The 28,000-nt window shown below is 37.1% G+C and overlaps 3 protein-coding genes across 6 annotated transcripts in view; 2 read left to right on the top strand and 1 right to left on the bottom strand.

Moving 5' to 3' along the window:
* LOC118266666 (protein sidekick-like) overlaps nucleotides 1–8,918 on the top strand; it is a 44,865-nt gene extending 35,947 nt beyond the window's left edge. Inside the window, 14 exon segments of the mRNA XM_050703205.1 lie at nucleotides 45–273; nucleotides 462–782; nucleotides 854–1,034; nucleotides 1,911–2,126; nucleotides 2,424–2,620; nucleotides 2,791–2,987; nucleotides 3,232–3,471; nucleotides 3,628–3,765; nucleotides 3,981–4,188; nucleotides 4,825–4,992; nucleotides 4,995–5,150; nucleotides 5,559–5,879; nucleotides 5,993–6,273; nucleotides 6,853–8,918. Of these exon segments, the coding sequence (XP_050559162.1) occupies nucleotides 45–273; nucleotides 462–782; nucleotides 854–1,034; nucleotides 1,911–2,126; nucleotides 2,424–2,620; nucleotides 2,791–2,987; nucleotides 3,232–3,471; nucleotides 3,628–3,765; nucleotides 3,981–4,188; nucleotides 4,825–4,992; nucleotides 4,995–5,150; nucleotides 5,559–5,879; nucleotides 5,993–6,273; nucleotides 6,853–7,095 (3,096 nt within the window). The 3' untranslated portion in view covers nucleotides 7,096–8,918.
* A 191-nt stretch (nucleotides 8,919–9,109) lies between these two features.
* LOC118266665 (uncharacterized) lies at nucleotides 9,110–10,756 on the bottom strand. Of its 3 annotated transcripts, none has more exons than XM_035580136.2 (4): nucleotides 10,595–10,756; nucleotides 9,934–10,080; nucleotides 9,605–9,821; nucleotides 9,110–9,514 (listed from the first exon to the last, which is right to left on the bottom strand). In XM_035580136.2, exons 2-4 carry the CDS (start codon nucleotides 10,066–10,068, stop codon nucleotides 9,168–9,170), a joined length of 699 nt encoding a protein of 232 aa, XP_035436029.2. In that variant the 5' UTR covers nucleotides 10,069–10,080; nucleotides 10,595–10,756; the 3' UTR covers nucleotides 9,110–9,167. The 3 variants fall into 3 exon arrangements, with proteins under 3 accessions (XP_035436029.2, XP_035436027.2, XP_035436028.2); XM_035580134.2 differs by having other exon boundaries at nucleotides 10,382–10,696; XM_035580135.2 differs by having other exon boundaries at nucleotides 10,400–10,695.
* A 1,008-nt stretch (nucleotides 10,757–11,764) lies between these two features.
* LOC118267336 (nucleosome-remodeling factor subunit NURF301) lies at nucleotides 11,765–27,643 on the top strand. 2 transcript variants are annotated; one of them, XM_050703204.1, is made up of 18 exons: nucleotides 11,765–13,465; nucleotides 13,958–14,240; nucleotides 14,328–14,791; nucleotides 14,958–15,185; nucleotides 15,273–15,445; nucleotides 15,539–15,736; nucleotides 15,927–16,164; nucleotides 16,259–18,090; nucleotides 18,197–18,425; nucleotides 19,327–20,417; nucleotides 20,649–20,763; nucleotides 20,849–21,000; nucleotides 23,717–23,921; nucleotides 25,280–25,782; nucleotides 26,035–26,210; nucleotides 26,409–26,576; nucleotides 26,661–26,941; nucleotides 27,026–27,643. In XM_050703204.1, exons 1-18 carry the CDS (start codon nucleotides 12,442–12,444, stop codon nucleotides 27,229–27,231), a joined length of 7,566 nt encoding a protein of 2,521 aa, XP_050559161.1. In that variant the 5' UTR covers nucleotides 11,765–12,441; the 3' UTR covers nucleotides 27,232–27,643. The 2 variants fall into 2 exon arrangements, with proteins under 2 accessions (XP_050559161.1, XP_035437164.2); XM_035581271.2 differs by having other exon boundaries at nucleotides 20,843–21,000.
* The last annotated feature ends 357 nt before the right edge of the window (nucleotides 27,644–28,000 follow it).

Below are 28,000 nucleotides of genomic sequence, written 5' to 3'. Positions count from 1 at the left end.
TTATTTTAATAGCTGCATTCTATATCTAATGTTTCATGTTTCAGCCTCTACAGCAAAGCGAATGGTACGGTAATCCAAAAGGATACAACATAACATACACGAAGAGTGATAGTAATGACACATTACACAGCATCATTGAGGACCACACGGCGAACTCACACATACTGTCCAATTTGGAAGAATGGTCGGTGTATGAAATACGAATGACTGCTATAAACGAAGTAGGGACGTCTGTTGCTAGTCCCACTGCTACAGAGAGGACAAGGGAAGCAGGTGAGCTAAAAATTTTAATGGAAAAGTACACATCCTAATATTTTATTGTATGCTTTTGAATGTTAAAGATACCAGTCTAAGAAAATCCAGAAGTCTAGTAAAATGTATCAAACCTAACTGTGCGACTCGAATCATGTACTACTAGTTTTTAATTCTGCTTTTTTATAACCTTCGTCAAAACGTTACAGTTCCGTCGCGAGGCCCCACCGATGTATCAGCTAACGCAACTTCATCAACCACTGTGGTCGTCCTTTGGGGAGACATACCGCCGTCGGAGCAAAACGGCTTGATTGAAGGATACAAAGTGTGCTATGCGGCAGTAGTGCCGCCGCCTAGACCCGAGCAAAAGAAGGTGGAATGCCAGGCCGTACCATCAAACCAAACGCACACTATAACGCTAACAGAACTGCGAAAATACGTAGTTTATCAAATTCAAGTGTTGGGCTATACCAGACTAGGAGATGGAGCACTGAGCGACCCTCCGATTACAGTCAGGACTTTTGATGACAGTATGTATGAAAGACTTAGATTTAATTTTCTGAAAAAAATATGTCCTTTAATCGTTTTTTTTACTTCCTAGCTCCCGGTCCACCCTCCAATGTATCATTCCCTGATGTGACATTCACGACGGCACGCATCATCTGGGATGTACCAGAGGATCCCAATGGAGAAATATTAGCGTATAAAGTCACGTACCATCTAAACAGCACCACGCAGCACGTGTTCTCTAGAGAATTCCTGCCTTCGGATCGAACATTCAGGTAATCTATTTAACAACTTGAATAAAACGTAACTAGTTTTAAGTGGTGTGATCAAGTATCAATGAAATGGTCCAACATTTTAATTTGAGAACTTAAGAAATCAAGCCGTGACAGGTAGGGCTTCCAATCTCGATATACCGAGATCTCGGTATTGCGGGATCCCGCATCCTTTTCCACTCCCGCGTGATGCGGGATCCGCGAGATTTGCGGGACTGAAAAAAGCGTGCATGCGTGTTCTGATCATGATCAGAACACGCATGCACGCTGCATGCAGGGGGTCAATGGGAAAATATCTTACATTTACATATAAAGCCTTAAAAGGAATACCGCCGACAAGTGTGGAAGCCGAAAGGGCATTTTCTGCTGCTGGCTATATTGCTTCTAAAAAATGCGCAGCAGTTTGGCAGATGACAGTTTAGATATGTTGTGTTTCCTTCGCAAACATTTTCAATTAAAAGCTCTAGCTGACAAACTAAATAAATAAACCAACTTTTATTTTCAGTCGAAATTTGTTTTTTTAGTTGATTTTTTTTGTGTATTTTATGAAGAAGATAGATTTCATGTTTTTTTAGTATTTGTTGCTGTATTTGTGAAGAATAAACGGTGTAATTTAATTGATCTCATACTTATAATAATATTAAAATAAATGTGGAGTTAGTTGATTAATTCATTGTTTTATTTGCCTTATTTATATATGAATATTTTCAAAATGCGGGATCCCGCAAATACCGAGATCCCGCGGGATTTAAAATTTGTAGTCCCGCAAATACCGAGATTGAATTCAGGCTGCGGGATTGGAAGCCCTAGTGACAGGTGTATTCTGACCTGTCTACATAGATAGACAATGATGCTGATGTAATCCCCGTCCGTCCGTAGAGCGACGGAGTTGGTGTCGGAGCGGTACTACCAGTTCGCGGTGCGCGCGCAGACGCGGCTGGGCTGGGGCGCCACGGCGCGCGCGCTGGTGCTGACGACGGCCAACCGCGCCGCGCCGCAGCCGCCCGCGCGCCCCAACGTGGCGCGCTCGCTGCTGCAGCCCCACCACATCACCTTCTCCTGGACCCCCGGGGACGACGGATACGCGCCGCTCAGGTAACTACCGTCCCACAGACCTTGCTACTACTCATCTAATCTCGATTACCCGGCTCCACCGGAGTGATCTCACAGAAAACCGAAGTGTGAGGTTACCATAGGCTCAATTTTCATTCCATACCTAATTCTTACAAGGCTGACAAAATTCTAGCTCCTCTGGTGTGTCTATGGCAGGCAATTGCTTAGCATCAGGTGATACCTCTGTTCGTTTACTGCTCCACACTATAAAAAAAGGTAACTCCAGCTATAACAAAATGTATGTAACAACAATATTTAAAAAAATATATATAATTACAGATACTACACTGTACAACAAAAAGAAGATGGAGGCACTTGGCAAACAATTCCCGAGCGTGTGGATCCCTTCGTGACGTCATATACCGCTGAGGGTTTGAAACCATTCACGGCATATCAGTTCAGAATCCGGGCGACCAATGATATTGGGCCGAGTCGGTACAGTAACGCGACTGAAACTGTACGGACATTACCTGCTGGTAAGTTTTTGAAGATCACTTAGTATGAATAAACAAACTCGCTTTCTGTTGTCTGATCCTTATTACATTATTAAGATTAACACGTATAAAACCTCTAATTAGTGGTAACATAAAAAAACGATATTATTAAATGTGTGTATCTCTAATGAATTAAAACTTTCTTTCAATAGCACCGAGTAAAGCAGTTGAGAATTTGCACGTAGTGCCAATAACTCCGAACAGCGTGCGCGTGCAGTGGTCCCCGCTGGGCGAGGCGCACTGGAGCGGCGACACGCGCACCGGCGGGTACCGCGTCCGGTACCAACCGCTCACCGACTTCCCCACCGCGCTGCAGCAGACCATGAAGCAGGACGTGCCTGGCATCAAGGTGCGCTCGCCTTCCATTTCTTATTTTTTTCTTACATCTTACATCTATTATAACTGAATCGCTAAATGTGTTGTCAAGCTCGAAAATCGTAAACGGCGGCACATTTTTTTTGCCTAATTCGATTTTTATCATGTTTATTATGGTTGAAAAAGTTAGTTAGTATACAACGGCACATAAATATTGAACTCTGCATGTTACATTGTAAGCGATTGTGGAGTAACACATGTGTTTGTAACATTTGCAGAGCGAGGAAGTAGTCCTGACGGATTTGGCGGTGGACCGCAACTACGAGATCAGCGTGTGCGCCGTGAACTCGCAGGGCGCGGGCCCCAGCGGCACGCCGGGCGTGGTGTGGGTGGGCGAGGCCGTGCCCACGGCGGCGCCGGCGCACACGCGCGCGCGCGCCCTGTCGCCCACCGAGGTGGCGCTGGCCTGGGCCCCGCCCGCGCCCGCGCACCACAACGGGGACCTGCTCGGGTACAAGGTGCGCACTCCTTTTCTTAGCTTACTATAATACCCGACACGAGCGAAAAATCAGAACATGGCTTATGAAGCGGACTATATTGATCTTAAACGTGTGCTAAAGTTTTCCTACTCTTTGGAATATAATAAATAATTAACTCTTATCTCTTCTCCATAGATCTTCTACCTAGTGACCGACTCTCCTGAAGAGCCGGAGCCAGGGCGACGTATAGAGGAAGAAATCGAAGTGGTGCCCGCTACAGCTACTTCACATTCACTCGTCTTCCTTGACAAGTACACCCAATATAGAATACAGGTGTGTACCATATGATAAGAAAGAAATATAAATTAAAAACTTTTAAAACCAAGCATGCAAAATAAACGTGTATAAGGGCATATAAAATTGCTATCAGTTGCAAGTTGCAAGATTCCAATTCACAGATATACATACAAAGCTTGTAATATATAAACATTAGTCAGTATAGACTTTTTAGAAGTTTTATTACTATGTTTATTATATTATTCGTGCAGGTGCTCGCGTTCAATGCTGCTGGAGACGGTCCTCGTTCCACTGCAGTGATGGTCCGCACCCTGCAAGGTCTTCCATCGGCTCCGCGCAATATAACGTTCACAGACATTACAATGAACAGTCTCGTCGTGTCGTGGGAGCCACCGTATCGCCGCAATGGCATCATTCAAGCATATCTCGTCACTTATGAAACTATAGAACAGGATGAACGTAAGTTTTTGCTATCGTGTAATGCAATCGATATCAAGTTATTCAAATTATGAGAGAGGAACCGTCATGGTAATGTTTCGCTTGGTAGTGATAATCAGAGATCGGCTGGATACTTGTTGAAATGGTTTTTAAGCGCTTCAAAAAGTATGCTTTGCTAATTCATTATAAACGAATGACCTTTTTAAAACCATTTCAACACAATTGATATTAGTAAGGCGATGAGGCGTCTCTCGTGTGCCAGTATCCCCCTCACCTACTTCCTACATGCAGCTTAAGTTTATTAGGTAATCCAGGGTAACGAAAAAAGCTTTATGAGAAGGTAATTTCTTCAAAGTCTGTTCCGGTTTGGGTCGGGTTTTAGGGATGTAACTCGAACAAAAGTGTTACCGCTACGATATGAGTTACCATATCCCGTTAATGCTTAAGACGAATGCATTAGAGTGTGGGTTTGAAACCTGGCAAGTACCAGGGTGGTTTTTTTTTAGTTATATGTACCTACTTTCTAAAATTATTTATATACCAGTGACATTAAATATGATATGGTATATAGCTTATAATTTCTAAATGCAAGTTTGAATACGCCAATCCACCTTATGCAAGCCTATTGATTAATAACGATGAATGTTTGTGGGACAGGTTTCAGCAAGCAAGTGAAGCAGAAAGTGACAGAGCGGCGGCTGGCGGTGGGCGGGCTGGAGGAGGAGGTGGAGTACCGGTTCAGCGTGCGCGGCGTCACGGACGGCGGCGGCGCCGGCGCCACGGCCGACGCGCGCGTGCGCACCGGGCCGCAGGCCGGCTCGCCCGCCCGCCGCGCGCGCTGCTGCTGCAGCCCGAGCCGGCCGCGCTGCGCCTGCGCTGGCTCAACGCGCCGCCGCCCGCCGCCTCCACCGCCTCGTCCGCGGCGTCCACCGCGCCGCCCACCGCGCCTGTGCTGGGCTACTACTTCGAGGCGCGCCGCAAAGGTCTGCGATACTATTACTATACTACTACTTTATTAAACCTATTAACGTTACACCGTTCGTGGATCCTTCGCCTTATGTGATGCATTCAAATAAGAATTCATTTCATTGATTTCGTAAATGACGTGTATATGAATATTATGTTTTAATGCAGCCAAGGAATCGTGGCAAGCTTGTAAGTTTTTGTCATTCTTTGCACCTTGTTAAAGTAAACTGACACGAATTAATAATACCCGTAGACATAGAACATAACATGATGTAGGCATAAAGCATAAAAAATATGCCATAATGCGTAAAAAAGTAGTTAATATTTTCATCTATACTGTAACATATATCTATAAGACGTTAATCGACCTTAAGTATTGTAAAAACATGTCATTTTAAACTTTAACACTCTTCTTATGTTTGCAGATGACACGAGATGGGAAACTATCACCAGAACCAGCAATGGAATGTTAGAAGAATTCACTATATCATACCAAAGTCTTCTACCATCAACGGCATACTCATTCCGGGTGATAGCTTACAATATGTATGGAATCAGCAACCCGACGTACAGTGATAAGGTCATCGTCACACCGTCGAAGTTATACTTAGAGTATGGATATTTACAATATCGGCCATTCTATAGACGCACTTGGTTCATGGTTGCGTTAGCGGCTGCATCAGTCATCATCATAATAATGGTTATTGCCATTCTATGTGTGAAAAGCAAGAGTTATAAATACAAAAGTAAGTTTCTTACCACATATTATACTAACCACCTATTTATAGATGTGTTTACTTACGAGATGGCAGAAATCGTGAGTAAAAATAAATACCTATTACAATGTCCGTGTTTTCAGAAGAAGCGCAAAAGACTCTGGAGGAGTCTCTAGCAGGAGAGAACTCGGAGCGCGGCACGCTGGCCATGGAGCTGTACCGCGGGCGCCAGAACTCGTGCGGCAGTGTGGGCGCCGGCGCCACGCTGCGGCGCGGGGCCGCGCTGCCCAAGTCCCCGCCGCGGCCCGCGCCCGGCTCCGTGGCCTACCACAGCGACGAGGAGAGCCTGCGCGCCTACGACGAGAACCCTGACGACTCCTCGCTCACCGAGAAACCCTCGGAGATGAGTTCGTCCGACTCCCAGGTTATTACTATAAAAATCAGTGTTGTTTAAACCCGCGCTTACGGTCTACAGTCTCACTAAATGACCCCCTTATTTTTTCTCCATCACTCCCTGGAGCGCGTTACGGTAAATATCGACGACTGAGATCTCGCTACTGCTATCGTTATCATTTTGAACACGCTTTCGACGAATTCAGCACGTAGTCGTATTTTTGTTGAGTTGAATTTTGTAGGTAATTTTAGCGGCATTTTAGTTTATAAGATATTTTCAATAGAATAAAATTATAAAAAATAAAATTCTAATAATTAAACCTCTCTACTGTTTTTAAACATTTTACTAGAAATGAGACAGTCAATAACAAAGAAAAAATAATCAGTACGCTATTCTACTCATTTTGCTATGTGCTTATGTATGATTTGAAAAATATGTAATAGTTTAAAAATACCTTAGAAGTTGTTTTGTTTTTGGTTTCTCATTTTATAAAGAAAACAAATTTAAATAATATATGTTCTCATCATATAAATAAATCTGCAAATACAGACTAAATCGTATTTCTCTACTTAATAGAATAAATAATGAATTGATATTTATTTTTCGCAGAATTCGGAAAGTGAAAACGAGAGTGTAAGATCGGAGCCACATTCTTTCGTAAACCACTACGCTAATGTAAACGATACGTTACGTCAATCGTGGAAGAGGCAGAGACCGGTGAGGAACTACTCAAGCTACACGGACTCGGAGCCAGAAGGCAGCGCCGTGGTCAGCCTAAACGGCGGGCAGATCGTCATGAACAACATGGCGCGCTCGCGAGCTCCGCTGCCAGGCTTCTCCTCGTTTGTATGACAGGAGCCCGCCGGCACGGCACCCGCCGAAGCCGTGCATATGTAACATTACACTGCCCATTCCCAATTATTTAAATTTAATTTAATGTTAGCTATTGCAATTATTGTACATATCGAATATAATCTGTAAGCTTTAACTAAATTGGTAGAAAATCTGAAATAAAATTATGATCTTTCAGATTACGTATTAAGAAGTTTTAAATTATATATTCATATAAAAGTAAATTTAAATTAGGTACACTTAAAGTTCATACAGTTGCAGTTTTCAATGATAAACATGTAAAAAATAATTTGAATATTACATAATATTTAATGCCATACCACAAATTAGAAATTGAATAAGAAGCACATAAAACTATTGTTAAGTAACAAGCTATTTTCGACGAATGGCAGCTATCAGTATATAGTTAAAAAGTAAAAAAAAACTGAGATCTCGTTTATTTAATCTGCAATTTTATAGTAACAATAATATTGTAAGGACAGCAGCTACATCTTAAGGCATTCGACCAAAATTGCTTTTTGAGGAATAATGAGGATGATGGTTTAATAAAACTGAATAGTGTTCGTTGTTACTAAATTAAATTATAGTAGTAAGGTGTGATACATTTGTAGCCCTTGCTTGTATACAAGTTTGTAGTCCAAAACCTACTCAAAGGTTCTGTTCGAAAACCTGCAGCATCAAAAGTAACTTTGATGTGAACGCTCATGCTCTTTTTGTTAGATTGTTGTTGAACTCAATCAAATTACTCTGGCTATTGGCAAGAATGAGGTGGAGAATGTTCCAGTGGTGATAGACTTTGCGTATGTACTTATTATTATGTTTATATCTTTTCCAGTTCTAGATAGAAAATATCCAAAACAATTTTAATTCCTTATTTTTTGTTAAATTCCATTATAGTTGTTTGTATGTATAGTTGTGTTGGTGTTTTACCAACATGAATTACACTGTCTGATAATTTTTTTATTACCTCTTATAATCGTACGTCGATTGTTCTCCACAAAACTGATCCATTGTAAGTCAGCCTCAGGGAAGAATTATAAACTATCTGAATTTATATAAAATAAATAGTAAATAATCATGTTTTAACATTATTATTACTAGTGTAATAATACTATGTGGCCGTTAAAAAGAATGAAATGTCGATGTATTTTTCTTTTATTGAAATGGAGCATTTTGTCATACTTAATGTATTTTAATTAAAAACTATTGTTTAATCAGTATTGATTAGTGTCTAGTATATACTAACGTAACTCCAGTTTCAATAGCGACTCGTCTAATAGACCAATAAGCACAGTAGTTATTTAGCATTTTATAATATTTTTTATAATTAATATGCAATTGACTGATAGATTTAGTGTCTAATCCTTTACATGTGTACATATATTTTAAAGGTGACGAAATTTTCCTGGTATTTATTCAAAAATATTTGGCACAATTTCCTTAAAATAACCTGTGATTTATGTATGTATTTTAAATTATAACTTATGAAATGTCTATTACTTAAAAACATATAAACTGTTATAAAACTAGTATCAAAAAGATATTCTAATTACTCTTAAGAAAAAGATGATTTTGATATTATGTCTGAATTTTTTGTTGATACATGGTATTAAATAATTTAGATGACGCATTATTTCATAATTTAGCGGCATCACTTGGTTGTATATCACTGCAAATCGAAAACTATTATCATTACATACAATTAAAAAAATAATCCGATTAAGGTGTGCCATGAATTCAAAGACTAAACCAACTTTGTCAATAGTTGTATCCTAGGACATATTTTTTTTATTATTATTAAATAGAATTAATTAAATCCTTAATTGCATTTATTTTTACTCCTTTATTTATAATGCCATTACACTATCACTATTGATTTACCGGAGCTTAATACAGGAATCAAGCTGCTGCTTATGTTTTCTTAAAACAGTTAAAACTGTACCTGAATTATAAAATCAGTCTTCCCATCGTTATAAAATTAGGGTTAGCACCAACTTGGCAAGAAAAGGTCAAATAAGAGTCAAATGCTATTTAATCGGTTAATAATATAAGTACATGCATGACATTAAAAATTACAAAAATAACTTGTTGGTCTTTTCAAACCACGTTTTTGAAATATAATTAGGTACATTCTTCCATTGCTTTATGACATTGTAAGCGGCTACATCTACAATAGAAAATTCACTGCCATTTATCCAGTTCTTTTCATTTGCAAATAATTTCTTGACAAGTGCTTCTTTGTTCTTATCTGATGCTCTCTCCAGTAAATGGCAGATGTCAAGCAATGCTTCTACTTGATGATCATTAGTATTGTAAGGTATTACACTTGGATAAACATAAGAAAGATAGCGTAATATGTTCACATTGCCAACAATAGGAACATCCAGGGTAGAGATCTTCAACTCAGTGTCAGCCGAAACTGTTAAATAAAAACAATACCAAATTACATAACCATATTGTAGTTCATATAAAATAATGACTATTTAATAAATATATATTAGGAACTTACCACATTTAAATATCAGCCTTAAATTGATTGTTGAATTACTCTTAGTTTCTCGTAAATTTTTAACATAGTTTTTAATTTTAGCCACTTTGTCATTTGGTACAGAAGAGTGAATGTGCCATGAAATGTTCAGATCTATAGGTTTTTTTAAAATAAGATTGAGATACCAGGGCCAATTGTCTGGGCTGAGGACCAACACAACCTCTTCTGGTGCAGGTAGCTGAAATAAACCAAAATATTTACTTATGTGAATAGTGCAGTTTACAGCCGTTTTGATACTTAGTAATTTAAAAGTCAGTTTTATTATAAAGGATAAAAACACACACACATACACATTTATCTGGTTTACTGGTTTTAGTTTCTTGAATATTGTCCACTTTACAGTAGGTACTAATTGTTTTAATTCTATCATAAAGAGTATCCAATTTTTTTAATAATTGTTCCTGGCGTTGTTCCAACTCTGTCATTTTATTTGATCCCTGTAAAGAAGAACATATTTACCAGACCAATATTTTCACTTACAGCTTGATATAATATGTATTTCTCTGGATTTATAAGAATATAATTATTTTAAATACTAGGTAATAAGTGATAGATATCATTTATATAAATGATGATGATGACCCTCACTAAAGCATTACAATACAGACATTCTCGATAAATTAGGAGATTTGACTTTGTATGCATTCTGTAAGATTTATAAATAGTGTATCTCAAAATGTTAGAAAGCTATGATACATATTATAATAATGTTAATTTAATAATTTTAGTGACAAAAACCTTAAGAAACTTGATAACCTGGGCACTGATACCGATGTCGCTATCGCTATAATCTTCTTGGAAAAGGTCTGTGCGATATTTTACGGAATACATGCAGTTCGGCAAAAAGATTTCTTTATCGTGATCGATTATTTTCTTCATGTGATACATCATTTTCCAAATATATGTATAAGGCACTATAAATTATTATTTTATGATATTATTCTTACTAACCCAACAATCAAGATAATAAATTACAATTAAGGACTGAGTTTATTCAGATTCAGCCACGTTCTTCGGCACGATCGTTCGTTCGAGTTCTAATGCTTAATGACATTGACATTTGATTTGACAATGACACGTTCATAGAGACGAAAATCATATAGACTAAGAATGTCTACCTGTCAAACACTCTAGTTTTGTTCAGTTGGGTTTTAATTTTTTTTTAATCAACTTATTAGTCGGAGAATTAGTCGAACAATTTTATGCCAACGGCAGCTATTTCTACCTGGATGTTCGTATTAAATCAAGGACTTTATTGTTACAGTAATGTTCCCGAAAATGTTTTAGTAAAACTTGAATGAAACTGAGGCACAGACTGAGGTTATATGGGTTCCACAGTTTTGGTGCCCTTATTAGACGCCCAAAACTGGAGATTGGAAAAGTTGTAGGATGATTATCCTCCCTAAAAAGAGAGCTCGTTCACAGTAGTTCGGAAAAACATTTTTGTCAGTTTGAACCAAATATGAAGTCGATTAGTAGTTTTCCATATTTCCAAAAGTTGTCGGGGTTGACGTTGTCAACTAAGTAGGAATATCAAACTCATTAACATCAAACCATGAAAATCTACTACTGAATAAAGGGATTCTTCCAAAAACAAGGGGTTTGCTATAATGTTGACCCTTGGCAAACGGGCAATGGTTTCGAGATCGCGTTTAAAAGGACATGTTTATCAGAGAATGTAGCAGCTAATCTGTCTTATTGTGTCGGTGCGACGTAACGCAGCACGGTCGGGCATGAAACGGGGGCCTTAGTGAACACGCTGCCACGACACATGATATCGTACATGTATTGCTCGAACTAAAAATATTTCTGGAATTAGGTGGCGTGATTGTTATTGCTAACCAAAAGTTCTTGGCTGAACACATTTTTTATTATTTCGATCTCTGTAGGACGTGTCGGTTTAGCTGCCTGTCGAAGAAAAGCAGGACAGTATAATACGATTCTTTATTGCACAATTGCAACATTGTTACTTTTGTCATTGTCTATGTCGGAAATCGAATTTAATGTTTGTCAGGTTTCACAAAATCAATGTGTACCATAGACATTTTTCTGTGCAATTGTTCACATCCGTTTCAATTGTTTGACTAAATATTTAAGAAATGTAAAAATGTATAATAAAATAATATTGTAAATATTTTACACTATTTTAAAAACGAATTAAGTACTAATGATAATAAAAATATCGAAGTTCAATTTTAAAAGAAAGTTAAGTGAGTCGTCCCGTCGAATCGTTTCGAAAGAAAGAAAATGGCTGCCGATGTGTTCTGTGCGGCAACTACCACTCCTTCCCGTGATAACTTTCAATAAATTATTCTGTAAAATAGCCCCAATATTTTATATTTTCGAATATGAATTATTGCTTGTGTATTAGTTATCTTCAAGGAGAGAGTTAATTTGTCATATTAAAAATTCAATACCCACAAGTTATGAAAACGACATGGCGGACTGATAATCAACCAATGGGAAGCCAGCATCAAGCGTTTCAGAATTGCATGTACTCGCATTTCGCGTCATTACGTTTTCGGTGCCTTCTTTCTCCTATAAAATTTGTAGGTAATCTTTTGATATCAGTGAGTTGATTGACTTCTCAGTTAATTGCTAAAAAGACAGTGTGAATATTGTGTTTAAAATTGTTATGAGACGTTCTTTTGATGTGAAGCATCCCGACGGCTGGGATCATGACTGCGTTGGATTTAGGATGAACTGAAATGCAATACCATCTTTTTGTTTTTGTAAACAAGACTATGTTTTTACGATACACGTGCGAGACTGTATACAATTGACAGTTGTTGTTTTCAATGATGTCGGGAAGGGGGGCAAAGAAACGCGGAAGGCCCCCAAAATCAGGGAGTTTCGAGAAAAGTAGGAAATTCCAGTATCATTTGTTGAAAAAACCAAAATATTTACTAAATCAACAAAATGCAGGATCTACTTCTTTGGTTAGTACTCCATCAGCATCAAGAGCATCATCACCACAAGGAAGTGATATAAGTAGACGAAGTACACGAAAACAACGAGGAGGCAAAACACACAAAAATAAAAGAGGTGGAATATCGGGCTCATATTCCCGGAGAGGATATAATCCGCACGCAGCGGATTACCACGAATCAGAATATCATTATGGATCTGATTTTGGTGATGAATATAGTGATAGATCGGAACCTGAAGAAGATCGCGGCTCTGAAAGTTCTGATGGCACTGTCGGAGATGGTGCCGCGAGCGACAGTGATTTTTCTGTCAGCAGTTACAGCACTACTAGTGGTACTCCTCGTAAGGTGAATAATTTACTCAGACCACCTAGTCCAGATCCTCTGTGGCTTCAACAAGAACGACAAATCCCATCCTTAGAGCTTCCTTCATCCTCAGATGATCTGCTAATTCCACAGAATTTAATATTACAAGTAGTTGGTGTTTATGAAGTGTTGAGACACTTCAGACATCTTGTACGATTATCACCATTTCGCATAGAAGATTTATGTGCAGCTATAAGTTGTGAGGAGCAGAGCAATCTACTTGTTGAAGTGCATATGATGCTACTGAAAGCTTTATTAAGAGAAGAAGATGCTCAACAAACACATTTCGGTCCTCTGGACCATAAAGACAGTGTTAATATTACTTTGTTTTTACTAGATGTCATGACATGGCCTGAAGTCCTTAGAATTTACATAGAAAGTGATAAATCATTCGATCAGAATGTTGTAAGAATTTTAAATGCGTGTGAATATCCATTTACAACAGTGGATGAACGGCTGGCTGTTCTTCAATTCTTATGCAATCAATTTTTAATAACAAATCCAGTTCGTGATGATCTACTCAGTGAAGGTATGTTTTGGATTTTTTTTATTAATAATACCATTTATCTTCTAATTTCATAACTATTCATTAACAAAATTATTAGTGTACATAAAAATAAGAACCATTATTTCATTAATTATGGGTCCCATCTAAGAAAACTGTAATGGATCAGGGTTTATAACCTGAGAGTGCAGGTCTACATATATTCAATAATTTAATTAATATCTACCATACAATATCTAATACAGGTTTTAAATTAAATATCAAGGCATAAATCTTTACAATCAAAATATAGTGAAATTTTAATGAAGTCTTAATCTTTTTTCATTATTATCTCCATATAAACCATATAAATATGTTGTATGTAACTTGCATCCAGTAATATTGTGCACCTTTGTGCTGTAAAATTTTAAAGTAGTCATCTTTTCAACTCAATGCATCTTAAATCCTAAGTCTAACAAACACCAAATCTTTGTCAATAGAACAGTCGGTATAGAGAATATTTTATGTATTTTACAGTTCCTATTCATTACGATGATCATTGCCGTGTATGTCATCGCCTGGGTGATCTTCTATGTTGTGAAACATGTCCAGCCGTATTTCACTTGGAGTGTGTAGATCCTCCTCTGGGTGATGTGCCATCTGAAGACTGGCAATGTGCTCTATGTAAACAACACAAAACAATGGGTGTGACAGACTGCCTCCCAGATGCTGAAAAACAAGGACTAATGTGCAGACATGAGCATTTGGGCTTTGACAGGCATGGAAGAAAATATTGGTTTATAGCTCGACGAATTTTTGTGTAAGTATTTCTTTCATGTAACTTACTTTTTATTTAAACCATTTTTTACAAAATGTATGTAAATGATAATCTTTTAATCAATTTTAGGGAAGCTGAAAATGGTGATGTCTGGTATTATTCATCGCCTCAGCAATTTGAGGAACTGTTAAATGTTTTAGACTCTGATGAAATGGAAGCTCCATTAGTTAGAGAGCTGTTAGAAATGAAACAGGAAATTTTGAGACAAATGGATATTACAGAGCGTCTTACTAATCAAGTAAAAGGAAACCGGAAGTCATATTTAGAGATTGAAAATGCAAATATAGTCAAACAGCGAAAATTAAAAGAAGAACAGAAACGACAAGATCGTAATCCTGAATTGAAATTAGATGATGAAAAGATGGACAATGTATCATCTTTAGTCGGTGATGGCGATGTTGTGAATGAAGTTACTGTCGTCAGTGAAGACACAACACATGAAGATAATGACAATGAATCTACGGAAGATGATGAAAATAAAAAAATTAAAACTAATAAAGTTAAACTACCACTTCAAAAGAAGCATGAAGAAGGTACAGTATCCACAACATAATTTTAACTTCTCATCTTAATATATTTTTGTGCTACTCCAACAATCAGCAAAATGTATCTAGAGGGCTATGCCCTTTTTAAACTACATAATATGTAAATAACTTAAATGCTATGCCAGTAATAATATTTTTGTGATTTATTTTACAGTGACAGAAAGATTAACAAGATTAAAATCAAACCAGATCTCCAATGGAACTTACTTGTTTAAATTAGGAAACGAAAATAGTTTTAAAAATTATATAAACCAGTACTCTGCAAATCCTTTGGCATTAAACAAACCACAGAGAAATGAAGAGAGGGATAAGAAACGTTATATGTCCCATAAGTTTTCTTTGTCTTCCGCACAAGAATTTAAGTGGGTTGGCTTGCTCAATGGTAAGTTTTAAAATTTGCAGTTATACCTACAAAAATCATAATTATGTATTGCAAAATATTAAAAGTTGCTATTTTTATTATTTTCAGCTACAAAACCATTACTGGAGGCTACACTTAGACAAACCTTATTACAATTAGAATCAAACATAGTATTACAATTTATGCACCCAAACTGGTCCCTTTTGAGAAAGCCATGGGTACAAGCAGTACAACTTTGTCAAGCTCCACGGGACTTCGCTAGAGCACTTTGTGTGCTTCAGGTAATTATTAGTAAAAAATCATTGTTTATAAAATATTGTTCCTACTATTTATTAATTTAATATGTCATTGTTCTTATGTATATTTGTTAACAGGCATGCATTAAAAGTGTAGTTTGGGTACCAGCATGGCATGAACAACTAGGTCACGTAAGGTTAATACGTACCACTGCCACAGAGAGAGAGGAACGCAAAAAATTAGACAAAAGAGAAAAAAAAGAAAGAGACGAAGAAGAAGAGCGATACCGGACTGCCTACAATTTTGTAAAATATTCTCTGGGATTGCGTCATCAGGTATAGCTTTATTAATGTTCCTAGTATTTTAGTTAGTTTTATAACCTAAAGCCTTCGATAAAATACAAAAATAAGTATTTAATTCAAACCCTAATTCCAGAGACAGTATATTATTATAGATATTAAAAGTGACAATTGTAATTTATTACAAAATTCAGTGAATAAATAATTTAAACACTTATTGTTTTAGGTATGGAAACAAAAAGGAGAAGAGTACAGAATTCATGGACAATGGGGATGGTTATGGAATTCATCCACCAGAAAATATAAAAAACATGTCACTGCAAAAGCTTGTCTTTTGAATGGTCCGGCCAAGATAGCTGTGCGAGTTAGAGAGGGCAGTATTATTAAAGTTTTAGCCGTCGAACCAAAAACATATGATTATCTCATATCTAAGGAAGGTGAAAATAAGGATGTTATGGAAAAATGTATGTATATAAAACATTATATTTTGTTATTTGAATTTTACTTAAATTTATTTGATTTGATTTCAACACAAAATAACTAACTATTATTTTACAGTGCCGCCGTCAATGCGCAATTTAAAAGTTGATAAAGATGAAGATGGTTTTGAAGAAATAGATGTTGAAAAAGCACTAAGTTCATCAACTCGCAGGTATTACCCAAAAATTGCACGAAAATCTAAATTAGATGAATTTTTGGCTCGTCGAACATATTTAAAATTTATGGAAGAGAAGAAATTGGCTAACTTATTAGCCAACGTAAAAAAGGAAGATCCGGAAGTCAAAAGTGAGGATGACAAAAACATTGATGTAGAAAATGATGATCCAGAACCTGATATGTCAACCATTTGCGGTACAGTCGGTGGAAACAATAAGAAAGATGGAAGCAATAAAGAAAATGTGGATGCACTCAGAGATGAATATCAAAAAATTTCACAACTTACAAAAAGATATCAGTGTTATTCTCATTTTTGTGTCAAATTTGATTCGTCAACTATTTTACAAAACTCTGGAGTTAAAACTAATTGTTATTCACCCCTTTGCATTAAAAAGGCGAAGCTTTTGGGTAAACTAGTATCTCTATTAAAAGGTGGAGCAGTAAATTCAAACAACTTACTTGGTAACTCTAAGGATAATACAAAAATGTCCATATTGGAACAATGTCTACTAGGTAAAAGTTCATCCTGTACAAACTCGAATGAAAATATATTAACTGATTTACTGTCAGCTGTGGCATGCGCTCAAGAGTGCGATAATAAGAGCAGTGATTCTTATGTTAAAAGGAAATTCAGTGGAGACACCAATGATGGTATTAATTATAAGGTGGAGAAGAATGACATTGATGAAAACACGTGCGTAGTTAAGTCAGAAAGTACACTGGATGAAGCTGCCGTGCCAGCTGTTGGAAATGAAATGGACATAGACATAACATGCAACAATAATGAAGATTGTGACGTAGAAATAGGTCCCCTTAAAGAGCTAACTGACTGTGAAACAACCGAACAAGATAATACAAACACAGCTAATGACGATAAAGAAAGACCGCCTATCCCAAAATTGAAAATAACGAGAGGGAGGGCATCTAAAGCTTCTAGTAATACTCAAAATGTTGGCAATAACCATGAAGGCAAGGACTCTTCTTATAAATGTTCTGTGACCTCTACTAAAACAAATGACAAAGTAAAGTATCGTGCCGTTGTTAATAGACGATTTGGTTCTACAAAGACTTATAAAAGAGAAGATAAAACCATAAAAGAAGAAAAAACAGAAGGCAATTTGGTTAGAGTTTATTCAACAGAGATTCCATCTGGGAAAGTGTATTTAAAACGAGTGCAAACATCAGCTGTTGAAAAGAAAAAGAAGCGTACTCCTGTGAAGTATCCTCTTTGTTCAACATTCCACACAAGGAGTAAAGCTAAAACAATAATGGTCTTGCCTCATCACGAACTGCGAAAGCTCTGCAGACAAGCTGGGCACAATGCTGTAGCTGGTTTTAGCCATAATGCTAAACCTAATCAAGCTGTTTGGCCATATCCATGTCCTCGACCATTATTTAAAACGTGTTGGTTATATCGCACTGTTAATCTTCAGTGGCTAGCGAGTGCAGCTTTACAACTTCGCATTATGTGGGCTTGCTTACGTTGGGATGATATGGCAGCCAAACCTGCATCTGCGGACGGCAAACATCAGCTAACGACTGACACAGAAATAGTTTCTCTTGAATTACTAAAACATCGACATATAGGTCAGTTTTCGGAACGGACTCAGTACCTTCGCCGACGAGTTGTAATACCACTAGAATTACCGAAAACAGTTCGTGAAGTCACATCTATTCGCAGTGGCTTAAGGAAAAGAAAACGTGCTGAGTCTCCACAAAACACTGAACCTCAGGTAATATGTTATACTAAAGTTGACAAAAACATATCTCATATCTCATGGTCAATAGCCTTAATAAATATGATGCTTATGCTTACATACGTATTTATGTTATATTCAGGTCTCTGAAGAATGGGTGGACGAAGATAAATTGGAACTTTGGGAGGTTCGTCAATACGGAGAGCGTACTGAGCGTGCGACCCCTGTGACGCGCACGTCTACGGGCAAGCTGCCGCAACGCAACGTAGCGCCGCCCGCCAACGCCGCTGACCTTAAAGACAAGATGGAGCAACAATTACGTGAACAGAGAGCAGCTCATCAACAGAAGAGAGCTCTAGAAATGTCTCAGGGTATTTATATTCTACCTAATCTATACTTATACGTTACGCTGAACGCGCTAAGGTCCAGGACTAATAGTCCGATTTGAATTGTTTTTTTATGTCGAGGACGGACATACTTCACGTTATAACCAATAAGAACCGAGCAGCGGATGAAGCAGAAGTAGCTACATTCTATTCAAAATAGCTTCAAAAATAGTATTTTACTAGACAGATACCGAACCCAAAAATGTGATAAATTTTTTTTTGTCTGTCTGTCTGTATGTTCAAGAACCACGCAAAAACTACCGGTCCGAATATGATGGAACTTGGTATGATTATACTTTAACATCCTGGGTATCACACTGCGTACTTTTAATCGTGAAAAAGTATATGATACAAACTTAATTGTGAGGTTCGATCCCTAGACGAGATTACTGTACCAAACGCAAATATAAGTTTGTTGAATGTTACGCCTTCTGTAACTGTAGAGCCGATAATTGAAATTAACTTGAATCGATATTATAAATGCTACTTAATCACGTCAAAACGGTTGTAGGAACCGGGATAAAGTTTGGAACAGGGTTAGATTATGGTCTAGAATAACACATAGGCTACTGTTTTCCCCGGGAAACGCGGGCGAAGCTAGTGTTTTAATCAAGAAAACTGCTCTATTTTTTAATGTGATAGTACATATCAAAATTTTCCTCCAAATAGATACTACATAATATACTATTTCTATTACTGGTGATTAGGACCAAACTAATACCATATTTGTTTTAATTTTGACTGCCTCCTTGGAGTGGTCGCAAGCGCAGCGTATACTGTGCCGACTGCAGTGGATGTTACATTTAAGTCGTAGGTACGCCTCTGGTTGCCCTTTTAGGAATATAAAGCGCGATGTTATGTTTATATTTGTTTGTCTTCATTACAGAAAAATCGAAATCAACTCCAGGTCAGAATTCCAGTAAAAGCACTCTTACATCTTTACTTACTACCAATGCCACCACACCTACAGGACAAAAGACCGTTATTGGAACTAGAAGAATTATCATGACAAAAGGAGCTGATGGTTCAACACGTGTCATCAGTCAACCCATAGCTGGTTCAACTAAATCAGCGCAAAGTGATGGAGGTACCGCAAAGTCGACTGCAACACCACAAAAAGACGGGCCACAAAAAGTGCAAATTATTCGAGCACCCGATGGGAAAATAACAGTTCGGGGCTTGCTAGCAGGACAACAACTTATACAAATGCCGGACGGAAAGTTACACGTCGTGATGGCTGGTCAACAGGGAATTACGGGGCAGTTAGTAGCAGCTTCACCGATGACTAAACCGGCGGAAAGTTCTAATGCCGATAGAGAAAATATCCAAGCAAAAACAGCCGCCGAGGAACAGAGGCAAACCGTCCGCGCCGCCGCATCCAGTACGCAGCAAGTCGTAGTGCAAGCTAACCGACAGATCGTCGTACAGCCCACCCAGCAGGTGGTAGTGCAGCCCGCCGCGCAGGTGGTGGTGCAGCCCGCGCCGCAGGTGGTGGTGCAGGCGGGCGCGCGCGCGCTGCCGCCGCGCCTGCAGCCCGCGCAGGCCGTGCTGCTGCAGGGCCAGCTCGTGCCGCGCGCCGCCGCGCCGCGCACGCCCGCCGTGGCGCCGCGCCCCCGCCCTGCCGCCGCGCAGCAGATCGTCGTTAATAACCCAGTATTGGTGCAGCAAATTGCTGCCGGAAAAATTCAATTGGCGACCGTTAACGGTCAGCAAGTTCTCATTCGGCCGACTGGAAACAATCAAGCGCAGATAGTCGCGCATATAGGTCAAAGTCCGGCAGGCGTAAGCGCTGCGCCGGTGTCCTCCCCGGCTCCCGTGATTCGACCGGCGCAACCTGCCTTGGCACCGCAGCCCGCTCCTCAGCCTATCCAGCCCCTACCGCAACCGCAACAACAACTTACCGAAGATGAAATTGTGGAAAAACGGCTGCTGGTTGGCCAACCTCCTGGCACTGTTATAAAAACTGTAACAGCACAGGTAATTATAATTAATTGCAATGAATTATCTGTCCATTTTGAAGGTACAACCCAGTGGTTCAGTTTATATGTACAAGTGGTACAACTACTTAATGCACATAGATTTTGAGGATATGTACTGTCCATAAGATTTTACTAACTATTATTGCAGATCTCTAGTATGAAAGATCCTTACATTCTCCTTTTACTACCATGACAAAATAATCGATGTTCCCACTATTTATATTTACAGGTCATGCAGACGAGCAGCGGGCCAAGTATAGTTCTCCAGGGGTTGCATGGATACTCTTTGACACCGCAACAGCTAGCTTTAGTACAACATCAAGTGAAACAACAGTTACTAAAAGGTAAATTAGTACATACCGTGACTTTATTAACTCCTAAACTTCGTAGTTGTCCAAGCATTCATTGACTGCACCTTTACAGCTCAAGAATCTACAGGCAAACAGGGTATGCTGGGTCCCAGGAAGATGTACCTGGCCGTGCAACCGGCGCCCACCGCGCCGCCGCCGCTCACTCCGGTAGCGCCGCAAGCTCTGCACGCTATACAGTCGCTACAGCCACTGGCGGTGCCAACGCATCAGGTAATTTATTACTACTAGATGATACTCTGGGCTCAAACATTAGCCATTTTTTGTTGATACGTGTACATTGCGTAATGAATCGGTTACCATACAATTTATTGTAAATGGATAAAATAAATTTCCATACATACTAAGAAGACAAATATGATTGTCACATTGCCTTACCAAAATCCGCCAATGTAACTTTAATTTTTAGTTTTTAGCTGTATGGCGGATTTATTCACAGGCTCTGCTCGGTTTCCTATTGGGGTGGGATCAAAATGAGGGCTTTAGATTTTGTAATAAATATATTAAATCGAAAAGCAATTTTACAAATGGTTAACACGCGGAAGTCAATAACAGATGCACTCGTTATGATCAAACCCTAACAAATTATGTACTAAACATGTCTGCGCATACAAAATAATGTATTCTAATTTATAAGACTGGCACATTATGTTATTTAAATAACGTGAACAATAGTAACTACTATTAGTTTTACATGAAAACACCAAAGATTTTGTAAATACTAAATATCCATGTATATTATAACTTATATTTTAGAGTTCACATATCTATCGATTCCTCTTATCCATAGGTTGTAGGTCTTAAGTAGTATAAAGTAGTAAAATAGTAAATCTCAGTATTATAAACTTCAGCAGATAAACCGCATTTTATACTCTATTTATATGGTTTTTACATAAAGTTTTCATAACAGCTTTTTCAAAAGGCTATAATAATTGCAGTAAGACCAGTCGAATTCAATAGCATTGCGCTTTTCTTAATCTCTTCCAAACGCATTACCTATTGTTTCGACTGATTAAAAAAGATGTTAACTATATTTGAATTTTCGAACGGTCAATTTAGATATTTACGAAGCCAAAGCGTAATGTGATGGTTGAAGTCAGAAACTAAGAGATAAAAAAGCTCTAAAGGAGGATCAGGGTCGTTTCGGTGTATAAGTCTTTGCTACATATATTAATTTAAAAAAACAATATGTCATTAAAGATAAATTTAATTCAAATATAGTAATGCCAATTGATTAAAACTTGCGAAGTGCCTAATCAAAAATGCGCTTTAATCTTTATTGGACTCGGCCCTGATACTCTTTTGCCCCTTATATGGTGATTGTTTCTAGTTTAATTTAATCACCTCATGGCCAAATATTTCGTTTAGTTTTTCAATTATACAAGTATAACAATAGCCTAATATTAAAACGTAGTAAAATAAGAATCTACGGTTGATGTTAGTCTGTCGTGTATTATAACATGTAGTTCCGTATTTGAACCTTGAAAACTATTCTTGGTTATTTTAATAATACAATTTTTTTTAAAGTATTAATTTCCGATTCCGAATAGTGTAAATTGTGTAAGTTGTCGAATGATAATAAGACAAGTTTATAGGGAAAGTCCATAAGCTATGAATAGATTTCGCACAAATTATTCCCGTGAAGTAATGTTGTAATAGGTAGGATAAACCAAACCTAGACTTCTGTATCTTAAAATTGTTGCCTCCAAGCACGCCTAGATACTGTAAGCCTGATTTTGGTGACAACAATTTAATTGACATCCTAAAAAGCGTCACTCAGATAAAAGTAAAAACGGTACCGCCCCACATAGACCAGTTAATTGACTGAAGTTATGTAGAACTGTACGCAACAGCTTAGCTAAAATATGTCACCATTTATCAAGTATAGCTCTGCTTTTTTACTGTTCTATGTCCCAGCGGTCACAACGGGTTACTGTTGTCTATTTGAATGATGCTTTATAACATGTTTGCAAACTCTTAGATAAATACGCGTGCCGTATATATTCATATTACAACAATTGGGTAGTTTCCTCGGTCAAAAATAAATTCTTTCGACTGTTCAATACAATAAAATATACAAAGATATCATAAATTGATTTGAATGTACTTATTGTTCTTTGAAGCTAAAATATTATGACATTTTAACTCGCAATTTTCTATAAAATTCATAGAAAATATAGTTTTCGAAATTTCACTAAAAGTGTAGAATTTGACTAGTAGGAAACTAGCCTATTCACATAGACTTGTTTGCCTTAAAATTTCTACTCATGAAGACTAAAAATATTCAATATCTGTAATTTTATACAAAAGTATTGATAATTGATTATTTGTTTATGTCAGCGCATTCCTCCATTCTATTCTAGGTTAGAACAAATTATGTTAAAATTCTGAATTTAGTTGCAATGTTATTATTAATAACAACTACCACCCAAAACCCCGTTTTACTAAAGTACGATTGAAAGAATTGCTCATACACCACCTGTTGACATGTACTATACCTATAAGTTATTGCAAATTGACAACTTATTAATATATTGACAGTATCATTTTAATAAAATATTAAAATAATCATCGACTTTTATTTAACGACGTCCTGTTTTATTTATGTAGATATTGTTTCTTTTTTTTACAAACGTTTTGTGGGGGTGTATGGGCAATTTAATGCTGTTATGATTGAATTTTACAATTAATAAATAGGGATTGTTTATGTTATACACAATTTTCCAAACATATCATCATTATTATAACTTTGGAACTGATATATTCCCACAAACGGATGTTGATGTTGATTTTTTTTCTTTATCTTTTTTTTTTCTTTTTGTTTTGGCATAACCCTATTTCTTAATTTGAAAATTTTGTGCACGAAAATGTAAAAAATATAGTAGAAAATGCTTTATGTTTTGACACAAGTTACACCTTTTACTTATAGGATGCTAGTGAGGAAGACCAAATAAAAAGACAAACGCTTTTGAACGGTGAAGAAAATGTAGCTGAAGCGGCGAGTCATAAAGAGGCAACACCTTCAAAACTTGAAGATATCAAAGAAAATAACACGAAAACTGATATTATAAATTCAGCGACAGATGTTCTACAAAGTAATAAATTCGTGTTAACCCCTGACTATATCCAGCAAAGTAAGTATTACGTTTAGTTCTAATCTATTATATGGCAAACTAACACGTCATTTACTTGTTTAATAAAACGCACCCACGACACGAGAAAATTCTTAATATATAGGGCCAACTGGATAGGTAATACAGTTAATATAAGCTGGACAAACAATATAAATTAGGAATAGAGTCATAGTAGGTCGGCTTCTAATGATACTCATTCAATTTCAATGACACATCAGCAATTTATTGTCTACCAACTTATCAATTTTGATCATTTTTTTTTTAAGAGAAATAGACCGACATCTTCTATGTATTACCACATCTTTGATTTGAAAACTTTCTTAATCTAACACACACACGTTATAGTAGCTTTTGTCAGCGTTTTCGCCCATGTTACCCGTATATAAAGTAGCCTATGCCGTACTCTAGGCTATAACCGTATCTTCGTACCAAATTTCGATTAACATAGAGGTGGAGGAATTTATATCTATTTGATGAACATTCTAAGATTTACAAGATGAAAAAGAAATCGGTCCAGCCGTTTTCAAGTTTTAGCGAGACGCACGAACAGTAATTGATTTTTATACATATAAAGAGGAAACATTTATTGTGCGTCTATATATTTGTAAGATTTTCACACAAATATTACTTGACCAATTTTAAAAACTCTTTTACCATTAGAAACTTTCCTGAACAACATAGGCTACATAACATTTCATAATAATCGCCTAAGTTACTAATGCACGTAGACGAAGTCGCGGGCAAAACGGCCTAGTACATAATATATATAACTTACTAGCTAATATTATAAATGTGAAAATGTGTGTGACATTAGGCTACTTTCGGTTTCTTTCTAACTCGCCACTTGCCTAAAATAGGAGATAGAAGTTTTTATGGAGGATTTCGCAATTTTCAATGGAGAAAGCTAAAAATTGGTATACAATTTATATGTAATAAAAAAAGCTCCCTAGTTCCCGGGCGGTTTCATTTACTGCTCATCTGATATTGATCGTAACGTGATGTTTACAGCCTATTGATAGCCTTCCTCGACAAATGAACTATCCAACGCAAAAATAATTATTCAATTCGAATCAGTAATTTAGCGCGTTCAAACAAACAAACTCTTTCAACTTAATACATTAAGAAGAAGAAGACTAAGTATAGAAATATTGATATTCTCTAATCAAAGAACATTTGCTATCGTCTAAAGAGCTAACTAGTATTTAACAAATAACGCTGGTCAATATCGTTTGTTATTAGTCCCATGCTTCAAATACATATAATGTGGCAACATATGCAAGTCTAAAGTCATACTCAAATCAAGAGTACAGTAATCATCGTAAAATATTTCGTATTAATAAGTTACATAATGATTACAGCTATTAAAAGTGCACTGAAACAAGAAAACCTTAACCCTGAAATAGAAGAAAAACTATTACAACTTCAACGCTATCAAGAAAAACGTATGAAACCTGAAGTTCCGCCTGAGAGAGAGACTCGAGCAATAGCAGTGGTGCCTAGGTCACCCACACCGCCAGCACGACGTCGGCCCACATCCTCGCGACATGATGACGACGACGACGAGTGGGTAGACAGCAGTCCCCGCAAGCGGTCACGTGGAGGCAGGCCTGTATCACCCCCTCCGCCTGCGCCCCCGCCGCGCGTCGTGCCGCGCACCCCCGTTGCAGCGCCTGCGCCTCCTGCAACTGCGCCGACACCGCAACCCGTGCACACGCATCCCTCACCCATCGACGAACGCCGACGAGCCGCATCTAATAATTCTCGCCTGCAGATGCTACTATTCAAGCATAAGGAAATGCTTAAGAAAGATATCATTAAAAAACGAGGCCTGCTTGAGAAAGAGCTTGGTGTTGAAATTCAGGTTAGTATCATTTCCAGATTTAAGTAATTCTATATTAATAGACTGAATGTGTATTGAACACTAGCCGACCCCGCGAAGTTTGTTTTTGTTTTTTGTTGCATTTTTGTTTTTTTTCTTACGTAAGAACATTCTAACTACCGGAACAAAATCGGTTCAGCTTTTCTCGAAATCTGTGCTTAGGTTGCTAAGCGCAAATGTGTTGACATTTAGCGATTCATGTTTATATTATTGATTTTGTGAATTATTTCACAGAAAGAGCTGTCGGCAGAACTAGCACTTCGTACGAGAGCAGAACGAAGTAAGCAGGAGGAAGTTAGAGGTGGCAAACGTCGGGGCGCGAGCGCACCTACTACTCCTAAACCCAACAAAAGATCTGTAAAAAAAGAGAAATTATTATGTATATGCCGGACGCCTTACGATAATACCAAGTAAGCTAATCATATCATCTGTATAATTGCTATTAAAACATTTTTATAGTACTACTAATATTTATTATGATGACGCAGCTACTCTATTGGGAGCAACATTTACTTACACAACACAACACATGCATGATGGCTTATGACATTTTGGGCAACTTAGAAACTACTGATTTCAACAATAATATAATATTTTTTTATTTTTAGATTCTATGTTGGTTGTGAGCACTGCAGCAACTGGTTCCACGGTGACTGTGTAGGAGTTACGGAAGAAATGAGTAAAACCATGGAAGAATATGTTTGTCCTGATTGTCGACGCGCTGAGGAAACACAAGAACTTTATTGTCTCTGTCGGCAGCCATATGACAATTCACAGTAAGAATATAATATATATGTTTAATACATTCTTCCACGTTTATATATAACTTGCTGCAATACTAATTTAATAATATTTTCCAGGTTTTACATATGTTGTGATCGCTGTCAAGATTGGTTCCATGGCCGTTGTGTTGGAATTTTACAATCTGAAGCAGATAACATTGATGAGTACATTTGTCCAAATTGTCAAAAAAATAATTCTGTCAATTACGCAAATATGAAAGAACTAACTCTTAAGGATTTTGAAAATTTAAAGAGACTTGTTAAACAAATACAACTCCATAAAAATGCTTGGCCTTTTATGGAGCCTGTAGACCCCAGAGAAGCACCCACCTACTACAAAGTTATCAAAGAACCAATGGGTATGTATTAATTTTATTAGTTTTTACACATTTATTTATTTGTTACTGTTCTTCTAATCTATTTTATGAAATTTATTTTTACAGACTTGCAGACTGTGGAAAGAAAAGTGAATGAACAAACGTATAGTACTTTAAGTGAATTTATTGGTGATATGACGAAAATATTTGATAACTGTCGATATTTTAATCCAAAGGACTCTGAATTTTATCGATGTGCTGAAGGCCTGGAAGCCTTTTTTGCACAAAAAATTAAATACTTTCGTGAAAAGTTATTTGAAACAACTCAATGATAAAAGTGCTAGTGTACAGTGTCTAAAGTATGAAATGTGATGAATTCGGTCTATAAAACACACCAATCGCTATATTCACTATTTTGTTTTATGATCTGCCTGTAAATTGTAAACTATGTGATGAAAATTGCAAAGAATAATTTATATTAAATTTGAAGCTGAAGGTATCTAATAGAGTTTGTCAGTTTTGGTTCTTTGTAAGTATTTATTGTATTTATTACACACTTCAATATAATCCCAGATTAAAGCTGACACTCGTTAGATAAATAGGCTTTTGACGGGAAATATATTATGTATACATTTTTGTGAAATATTATGTTAGCTAATGTAAATTAGCGACTTTAGTTACGTTAGTTGTATTTTAGAATAAGACAAACATATTGTATGTAAGTAATAAATTTTTAACAACGTCTTTATATATATTTTGCTTGAATATGAATTATCCAATTGATTCAGAGCTATTCCGAATTAAGAACAATGGTAAGTAGATGATAAATATTGGTGGTGTGTTGTGTGGGTGTTTAAAAAGAAACCGATTAAGTATGGGTCAGATTGCAATAATTCCTGATGAGCTGAAAATTCTCAATCGAGTGTATATTCTGGGCACAAAATGGGTAAGTATTTGTGATTTTCAACAAAATGGTAAGATTGAGGTGACAAAATTGCTGATGTAAAAATGTTCATAGTTTGCATATTTGGGTAAAACATAACATGAATGTGAAAAGAGGGAAGTAGAAAAATAATGAGTAGTTTTTTTTCTTTTATATTA

The sequence above is a fragment of the Spodoptera frugiperda genome, chromosome 23, assembly GCF_023101765.2.
Source record: "Spodoptera frugiperda isolate SF20-4 chromosome 23, AGI-APGP_CSIRO_Sfru_2.0, whole genome shotgun sequence".
NCBI lineage: Eukaryota > Metazoa > Arthropoda > Insecta > Lepidoptera > Noctuidae > Spodoptera > Spodoptera frugiperda.
This window is presented reverse-complemented; position numbering and strand designations above follow the sequence as displayed.